Genomic DNA, 10,286 nt, shown 5'->3' with positions numbered 1-10,286 from the left:
CAGTGAGAAGAGAGAACATGTAGAATCCAGCTGTTAACTGATTTTTGAGCTTCATTATTTCTGTTTATCAAACCCATCCAGATTCAGGCAAGACCTTGAGGTTTTGCTGTGTGCTGAGGTGTAACATGCTGGTGTGAATACCAGCTGAACTTTTACTTCTTCCAAAAGCAGAACAGAACACTACAAAAAAATGGTAATAGAAAAATTAATAGAGAAAACCTGTGATTTAAAAGCTTTACTTTATTGATTGTTTTGCAAATACATGGGAAGGACTTTGATGTTTAGTTCGCAAAATTTTTACAGCACAGATGTATTTTCTATGTTTTTTCCTTTTTTCAGGGACAAAAAAAATCAACAAAATACAATGTGAAGTCCAATGTGATAATATAGTAGAATCATCTTCTTCAGGACAAAGAATAACAACTGTCCTTGTCTTCTGAAGTGCTGTCAAGCAGGGAATGATTTCAGTCCCAATAAACCTTAATCTCTGCAATACCAACTATTACAACTACTGCTCAGAGTATACCTTACCTGTGAACCACACTTGTGTCCACAGAGAGGGAAATACTTAGGAGTGCTTTAATTTTTATTTTGCTCAACAAAAGAATTTAAAAAGTGGATTCAAAGCTTTTTGCAATTAGTTTGTGCGGACTCATGACATTTTCATAACAATACCAATATTTTACCACAATCTTTTGTCCTCAAGGTAAAAAATTCACCTGTGACATATATATCTTGTCTCCTGTTGCTACAGCATCATTGCTGTATATGGAGAGAGCCTGTTCTCCTTTTATCCCCAATTTTAAGCACCATATGCTTTTGCTCTCTTGCATTAACACTGACACAAATAAGACACAGAACTCAAATGCACAGCACATATGCAGTCTTCAAGTACTCTTCCACACTCTTGATCAAGTGTGATCCCCAAGTTGAAAAGAAACAAATAACCTTTTGCACAGACCTTAGCTTCTTATTCCTCACAACATCCCTGTGAGGTAGGAAGAAAAACATCCCCTTTTCCAGCAACAGGAGACAAGGCAGAGAACATAGCTGTCATTCCACAAGGCAGTAAGTGGAGAACCAGAAGAGCTGGAAATCAGGAGTTCTTGGGTCTTAATTCTTTGATTAAGAAACCAAGGTGCTAAACTCCCAGACATTACCAGGTCATTAGTCTTTTTATAGCCATGTATAAATGACAACAATGGCTTCTGTGCGTGTACCAGCAAAGGGAATTCTATGGCAGAAGCAGTATACACCTAATCCTGCCCTCAGACACTTCTCTTGTACTTCGCAGATGTGTAAATGTCTACTGTAATTAACTAATTAGTCCTACAACTAATGCAGCATAGGTAATTGCAATAGATCAACATTTTAATTTACTAATTTCTTTAAGACTCTCCCATCTATTTAAATGTTCGTGTTCTTTGGTCTTTTTGGTTTTGTGGGGTTTTTTTTACTCTGGATAAGTTAACAGTAACTGCCTTCCCCTGTATAACAGTTTTTATAATTCTCCCCTAAAACCAACATCCATTTTGGATACTCTATACAAGAGCTTTGAATGAAGATGAACAAAACACTTTCAGGGACTACACCCATCCCCTCAGAGTAGTTCTTCACCCATCTCTGGCCCTGAAGGCAAAGACAGGCATGTTTTGCTGTCTGTGTACATCACCACAAGGGTCAGAATTGTCACTGAAATGTCTTCATGGATTAGGGAGGGGGCCTCTGGGCTGGTCCATTCAAAAGCAAAACTGTTTACAGTGAGCCAAAATGGTCAGGTGTTATTATATAGAGATTCTTTATCTTCAAAACCTCTGATCAGAACTTGAGTCCACCTCCACAGCAAAAAAACATGGTCAAACTTAACTTGTGTCGCATGAGTGAGTAACACAGGGAATACACCTAAATAGCCTAAACAGAGAAATCATGTGAAAACCAACACGCTGTGTTAAGATATCCTGGAGCACTATGATAAATGTAGTTTCAAGTCTTCGATGCAAATTACCTATCAGCCAACTCACTTGTATATGTTAATCATATACAACACTGGTCTTTGTACAACATATTGCTTTCTCATGGGCTCAGCATCAGGTCCTGCCTACAGATTCAGGCTGCACAATGGCCTACCACCCACTAGCAGCGACCAGTTCAAGTCACAGCTTAGTATTATGGGAATACTTTTGTACTAGCATAACGGTGTTTACAAAGGCATTTTGTTTATTTCTTTCTGGGATGAAGGGTAGCCTGTTATGGTATTGACAAGAGATTATCAAGGAACTGTTTAGGGTAAGTGCAACTATATAATACCTCCAATCAAAGCAGTTTTGCTGCTGTAAAACCCATGTGCGAATCAAGACAAATTTTGTAACTGTTCCATGAAAGAGAAGCATTTTGTATTTTAGAATGGAAAAATGCTGTACAAAGGCTAGTACAAGAGCTAAATATTGCACGATTTTTCTGTCTGGTTGCCCAAGAAATGTCTTACATTCCTTCCACAACACATATTTATTATGGTTAATCCCTTATTCACTTAGTATTAGAATGCCTTTCTATGTCATGTGCTTAACATGCTTATAACATGTATGATAGGCATTATGAAAACCTTTTCTTCTGCACCTACATTTCACTTGTTTTTCAGTCACTTAATATGCTCTAGTCCTGATGTCACACATTTATGTCAGGAATTATTTTAACTGAAGTGTTTTACATGCTCCTATTTATACAAATGACAGAAATGACAGAAACCATTATATTGGAGAGAACATTGTATTTTAGTAAATGTCGATTTCCAGTCAATTCACGCTCTTATAATAAAGACATATTGTGCTGATTTGGTACGTGAGATCCAAAGCTGTCATATTATCTGTTTGCAAAAGTAACAAAATATACAAATTATTTTGTAATTAACAGGGAAAAGAAGGCCTTCATCAAAATGGCTCTGAGATAATGTCTTTTCATTTTGATTGTCTCAAGTTATGATGAAATTGGGTTCCAAACTAGACGTAGATTTTGCTGGTGCCTTGATTGGCAAGTGGTGCATATTGCTTTTACCCTTAACCATCTGTATTCCCTTCAAAGGAGTCTTCAAAATGTTCATGACCTTCTCTTTCTCTGTTTCTCTATGAGACACTGGAAGGACAGACCTGACTCCAGAAACAATATTCATTTGCCCTTGACTGGGAGCTGGGGAGAAGCATTATCTCTGGAGAATAAAAGCAGTTCATATGGGAAATTGTGCAGCTACCAGTTGTCTGCATGAGGACGGACACTTTTTCATCTTCCTCCTTCACACTAGCCCCATTCTAGTTTGTATGACTGAAATATGAAGGGTCACAGTTGGACATTGGGAGGCATAGGCCTCTCAATACCAACAGACACACACTGTGAAAACAGCAGATATATTTAGGTCCCAATTATTTCCACCGGTTTAAACAATGCTGCTACAGACTGATGAAAAGATTCAGGAAAAGGAACGTCCATATTCCCAATTTCTCTCTACAGATACATATATTTGTTGTATACCACTCCAGAACAGAAAAACTCCACTTTTAGAGGAGAATGAACATGATAAGTGCTGTAGTTCCAGAGCAACACATATCAGGAAACACTTAGGCAATCATATGTTTTGCATGTTTTTTTCTAATTCTGTGTAAAAAAACCCTAGCATTTGGCAGACAGACTACAAGGCATTTTTTTTTTGTTTTTTACAATGATCATTAACATTATACTATAACATGATTCAAAACTTAGAGAATATATTCACCATTCCATAAAAGTTGGTAATGTTACGAAAGCAGAATACAATTAGGCTTATAGTCACAGCCTGAGTTTAACTATCTGGAAACTACTTAGAGAGCCCTTAAAAAAAAAAAAAAAAAAGAAAGAAAAGAAAAGGAAAAAAAAAAGCAAGACAGTCATGAATTTCTTCCATTTGGAAACAAGCCTTCTTGCGAATTAAGCCCAGTCTGCAATTCGCATTTAAATCTGCCTCATTGGTATTAGCTTCGGTGAAACCTAGCAGAAAGGAGGGAAAAAAAAACCAAAACAGCTGTCATATAGATAACTTAGATTGTCATATAGATAAGATCAAGCAGTACAACCCACCATTCACTTCCATCTATGTCAACAATGTACCACTGAAGACTAGAGACACTGTACTTATTTAACCTGCTATATTTGCAGTATGGCAGAGATAAACACTACCACAACTAAATTTTCTATTGCAACATTACAAGATATGTGTGGTGCTAGTATCCAGACTCCCAACTTCATTTATTTTGAGATAGGTTTTTTGATAGGTGTAAGAATGCAAGCATATGAAACCTGGGCAGATGAATCTGTACTTGCCCCAAAGGTACATATACATAATAAAGAATCTGCAACTATTGTATATGGATACATTTGATAGGACTATTTGTTTGATGATGACATAATACAATACCAAATTTATATTTCCTATTTGTTAAATGTCTTTTTTCCATTCAATTTCATTTGTTTAATGATTATATAGTAAATTAATTCCAATTTTGCTTTTATTTTAATAAAAACCTTGCATTTTCCCATTCACATTAATTTTTGTGTAAGGACACATTTATGTATTCTATCGTTTTAATTCATTTATTCTTTCACAAAATTCAATTAGTGATATTATAAGATGTACAGCAGACCAAAAATAAAACACAGTAGGCCTAAATAGGAAAGTATATGAGGAAAGAAGGTGTAAGTAGGAACAATACAGGGAAGACTTTGTAGAGCAGCAGTGCTTAACATTTGCTTGAACTCTCACTCCAGGTCTACACGAAACCCCTGAGGAGCAGGTCTACACAGAAGATCCAAGCTTCTTTAATCATCTCCTGTTCCAAGCCCAATGCCCCAGGATGAAGATCAAAAATAACTCATGTGATCTTACTTTTTCAGGATGAAAAACAGTTCCCTGAATAATCTGGCTCCTAGTTGATTAATGTGCCCCATGGAAGCATCACCTACTGCATCCTCCTGCCTCCCTAACCCATCTTTTTCAGTTAACAGTAGTCAAGAGGGTAACTCATGAAAGAATAATATATAAGTGCCTTTTCAAGCATTAATGCTGCTTTCTTTTAGAGGTACAGGGCTGTATTTTCTGTACCACTTAGATTTCTATGTGATCTTTCCTCCAGCCACTATGTATCATCATTTATAACCTTATGAGAATAGCCACTGAGGAAAACTTTAGTTCATGAAGAATGTGTTTACTGTATCAAATGCTAATGAAATGTTTTCAGTGGATGGCAACAATTCATTGATTTTTTCAAAGTTGTGTGTGAACTAGGATAATAAATAGATGTAAGAGGTAAAATGCATCAGTATTCCTGGATCAGTTCCAGAAATATTTCTACATTTCTGAGTCCAAGTTACTATGAGCCTCACTTTATCTGGGCCTATTTCTGCCACAGCCAGGGATGGTTCCATTGAAGTAAAGCTAAACACTCGAGGATGAAAATAGAAGCACTAAAATCTGTGTTCTGCAAAAAACAACAAAGGCAATTACTGGAGAGATTTCTATTTTTTCTGATGTTGTAGATTTCAGTGCCATCAAAACATCACGCATTTTACATTTGATGAGCATATTATATTAAATGTGGTGTCTGCACATCTGATGCTAACAGCTGTCATTTGTGTGTACCACTATCCACTTCAGATGGGTCTGATGCCCATGAGCCTGATGTGCCATAATGTCTGCTCAAGATAATGGAGGAGGTGAAAGCTCAGCACCACTCAGAACTGGACCCAAATGCAACTTTCGCTTTAACTAAAATGTGATTAAATAAGCAGAAAAATGCCAATGTGACAAAACGGATGGTTTGTGCTTGGAAAACAAGCAGTAATCAAGTCTGAAATGTATAAAGCTCTCCGAGTCCACTGCTTTAAATCCCACTAGAGATAGTCAATCCAGCGTCACCCTGTGCTAAGAGCACATCATTTAGTAAAGGCTGAAGGGGTTTAATGCAGACTGTATTCATAGTGCACAGCTTCAGAGTTGCTAATTTCTTACAGTACCTCCTAAGCAACACATTCTTAATACTATTTCACTTACAAGAAGAACTCCTTATCTTGGAAGCTTCAAATACTTTGCTAATGTTGGACAGGTAGGTGGTCTGGGAGAAGTTTGCCTTTGCAGTCCAGTGGCTTCTCAACTGGTAAGAAGACACGTGGGCTCTGGGGCTTGCTGCATTTCAAGCCTGTTGAATCTCTGATTCCCAACCCCAAAGCACCCTTTTCAGCTACACAAACAGCCCTATGCTTATTTCATTGAATTTATATGTAGCGAGCATTCCTTCAGGTTCTGATTCTGAATAAGTCTGAATCTTGTTAAGTTCCATTGACCTTAAAAAGTAAGCAACAGCAAGTTACTGCTCAAAAATTTCATCAAAATGAGCCCCTCAAAAAAAAAGTATTTGTTAAATTAATAAAAGTTGCTTATCTCTTTTTCAATGCAGAGAAATGCAAACCACAATCCTAATATCAAATATATATGTATATATATGAGATACAAAAATCTCGTAATGGTTTTTGCAGCAGCGGCAATTGATCAGGGAAAAAAACCACCACAATATCCATTTAAAAATCAAGTCTATCTTGCAACAGCCTCAAAAGACAATGTTCCTTAAAGGAAAATGTACTTCCTGAAAATAAAATCTATATCCTATATCATTTTGAGCTCAGTGGTAGAACTTGGACAGACAATTCCTTTTTAAACATACACTAGCCTTGGCAAATGCTTTTTCTATACTCCATGTTATCTTTGAAGAACGCTTTGAAAAACAAGCTTTAAGATTAAGGGGAAAAAAAAGATTATGGTAGGGATTTGTAACTTATCGTGATTATTTTTATAATTAAATACATCTGCAGAAGTATGTTCTGTCATGGTCTTATCAATGGTAAAAGGCAGTACAAGCCCAAACAGATTGCCTGCCAAGGTGATCTATATGCTAGGCTACAGCAAATCTTATTTAGGCATGCAAGATAAGCCAACATTTTGTCTTCACAGCACAGTAAAATTGAGGGCAAATTGTTTATTTTTTAAGTTATGCCAGTCTACTATGAAGATTGTTGACTCTAAATCATGTTTCCTTTGACATTTTGTTTTGCAAATGTTCTTTAGGAGATGTTTTTCCAAGTAAGTAAGCAGGCTGTGAAATAGAATTGTACAGTCAAATGTGTCTCAAATATTGCCCTATAGACTATGAAGTTTTCCTCTCCAAACAGGAGTAGTCGACATGGGGTGAAGCAGTTACATATAAAGATACAGCCATTTCCTAAAATCTCATTTCTAGTGAACTTACAAAGACATTTGTTTTAGTTCAGATCATACAGTGCATCTACTGAAAAAAGCTACTAGAAAAAGGGGTCAGCTCCTCATTTTCCCCTGATTAGTTCTGTTTCAAACTAGGAAAATATATGATCCTGCTTTTACTGTGGCAATACAATATCACTAAAGCTCCTGTCACCGATATAAATAAACCCAAGATGTCTCATTCAGTGAACATAAATAATCACAAGCACAACTGTTACTCTTGCAAGAAAGCCTGAGGCAGAGTTTTAAAATGTGAGAAAAAAAGGACCAAGGATGCTGAAGTCTGAATAACTGCCTATCACTATGCTCAAACCCCTCTTTTCTGAAATTCAAAACTAAGCAAAGAACCTGTAGTTGTTTGCTATATATGAAATTCAGGCCATCAAGGGTCCGATATTACACAACAGCAACCCAGTCTTTCTGACAAAGAATTCAACAGAAGATTTGGTAGGGATTTCAATCAATGACAGCAGGACTGGGACAGCACGGCCTGAAAACATTCTTTACAGGATAGGGTGGGGGCAGAAAGAAAGGGCTAGTGTACTTCTGTGCCACAGGTTTAATAAACAAATAATTCAGGTTCATGTCATGCTTTCAATCTGTAGGGACTGTGGGCACTTTTGTAAGGAGCCATCAGTACATCATGCTGACACCTGCATGTGCTCTGGCAGAGGTACACGCTTTGCAAACAAGCATTGCTTTGCAAGCATTTATGTAAGCCACTGCTTTCCAGGTAAGTACATGTGAATGCATAAACCAAGAAGCATCTACATTTTTCATGACCACAGCTTGTGATTTCATGCATGGCTGCAGCAGCTGAACACAGCAGACTGTGCTGGAGTTTGCTTTCTGGAGAACTAGGAAATGGTGCCTGTGAAGGGTCCCTTCCTGAGCTTAGAGAGACATATCCCAGGGAGCCAGACAGTGTATTGTTCCAATCCCTCTCATTAACTCCTAACTTCAGGCTACACTAAAGATTTGAAGTTTATATCACTCCTTTGTAACATTTCCAAGAAAGCACCAAGGAACAGTGGGTGGTGTTAATCTTTTCTTTGGACCTAATTGTCTTGCCCTATCACACCTGCTGCAAAGCTTAATCTCATAGTCCATCATTTTAGCCTTATCATTTCTTTCTCTGAATTTTTTGTTTGCTTCTGCTTTCACTGCCTTGAGCGTAGGCAGCTGGCCTTTACTTTGGGAAACACCACTTAATTGAATAAGTATCTCTTGGTCATCTCAACCAAAAAAAACTCAGATGCTTTCAAACAAGTAGGTTTGGAACAAGTAAGGAGTGTTCCCGTGGCTTCTGAAAACAGAGGTCCTTTCCTGTAGTTTACATCTATTTAAATGCTTACTAAACATTGCAATTTCAAATTCATAATGAAGTTACTCCCCAAATGAAATCCAAAGGAGCAAAACAAAGTGACTGACTGGGATAGATAGAAGCCCATAAAGTTCGTTTTTATGTTTTACTTCTGCATGCAAGCTGCTTGACAGGCAGATCAGTCCAAGAAAAAAAGTCCTTATATTAAAAGGTCTAAAAAATTGATAATTTTTTATTAGATCAAAGTCAAAAGTGAATCATTTCATTTCCACTCAGAACTTCTGTATATGGAAGGCTGCTTCCACTTTAAATTAGAAAAAAATTACTTCCCTAAAATATTACATGGAATGTTTGTAACCTAGCATCGTTAGGTTCAGCAAAGTGATTCTGTAGCAGCTTCCTGCACTCTGCAGTTGCAGGCCAGTAGTCTTTAGTCCAATATCATTTTCTCAGATAATTAAAGGTACTTTCAGCGTGAACACACTTTTATTAAAAAAATCTAAGGAGAAACATACTCAATCATATTTAGTTATCAGAAATGCTCTCTTATGGACACAGGAAATAAATGAAATTTCACAGGTTCCTTGCTCGGGAAGTTTCCTTACTACCAAGAATATGCTCAAAGCATTAATAAAAAACCTTTGCACATTTTAAATGCTCAGAAGTCTGTTAATCAGGTGCCATAGTGATGCCATGAAATTCTGCAAAAAGGAGTATTTTACTTCATTACTAAATACGCCTGAACTATTTTTACAGCACAACTCGTACATTGTCATACTTGCTGCCCTTGCCAAAGGAGGGCTGAACTGCTCCAAAAGACTTCACAAAACAGAAGAAAAGATTTTGAAATGAAACTACACATGCATTCAGTTACACTTTAGAGTGCTACAGCTTTCCATTAGTAAGGCAGTTTTGTGTTTGTATTAAGTGAGACTTAAGAATGAATGTGAATGTCAAAAGGCAGGGGCTTTCTGGATTAATGCAGAGTGTAAGCTCCATTTGTACAAGGCAGTTTGAGAGCAGTTCATTGATTGGCACTACTAACACAGAGGGGACAACTGTGGTCACTCCTGTGACTCACAGCTCCACCTAAAAAGAGAGTTGAAACTTAGCTACAGAGAGTTAGGTAAACTAAATCATACAGTGAAAATTACACAGTGAAAAAAAATATTTATCCATCTTTCCAAGATGAATCAGCTCCCATCTTCAAAGCACAGAAATTTCCTTTCCATTTGTCTTTTTACTCTTAGTTATTTCTCCATCTCTCCTGGTTTTCCTAGCTTCTGATACTTCCAACATCATCACACTATATTAGCCCCAAATTATCTTTCATTGTAAATTCCACAGGTAATCTATTCAGTCCTCACCTATAAAGACAAAACTTGCTTCAACTACAAGCCCTCATGTGATAAGTGTTTGCAAAGAATATTTCTTCTAACTCAAAACTGTACTGGTTTGTAAAATTACTTACTGCGAAGTCACAGCCAGTGCTTTTCTTGATATCATCTACTGTCAGTCCTTCCCAGATTTCTATGAGGGTCAATCCCTTCTTCTTATCCACATCAAACACTGCCTATTAAGTTCAAAAAGCACATAATTATTATTTTATTATCAAAAGAGAAAATGAGC

General features: G+C 37.0%; 1 protein-coding gene across 1 annotated transcript in view; it reads right to left on the bottom strand.

Annotated features, from left to right (window-relative positions):
* Nucleotides 1-222: 222 nt before the first annotated feature.
* The window catches only part of OXCT1 (3-oxoacid CoA-transferase 1), an 87,018-nt gene continuing 76,954 nt past the window's right edge, over nucleotides 223-10,286 (bottom strand). Inside the window, exons 16-17 of the mRNA XM_014875508.2 lie at nucleotides 10,129-10,230; nucleotides 223-4,014 (exon numbers count right to left, since the gene is read on the bottom strand). Coding sequence (XP_014730994.1) covers nucleotides 3,979-4,014; nucleotides 10,129-10,230 — 138 coding nt within the window. The 3' untranslated portion in view covers nucleotides 223-3,978. The remainder of the gene's footprint in view (nucleotides 4,015-10,128; nucleotides 10,231-10,286) is intronic.

Source organism: Sturnus vulgaris, chromosome Z (genome assembly GCF_052056855.1).
Source record: "Sturnus vulgaris isolate bStuVul1 chromosome Z, bStuVul1.hap1, whole genome shotgun sequence".
Taxonomy (NCBI): Eukaryota; Metazoa; Chordata; class Aves; order Passeriformes; family Sturnidae; genus Sturnus; species Sturnus vulgaris.
This window is presented reverse-complemented; position numbering and strand designations above follow the sequence as displayed.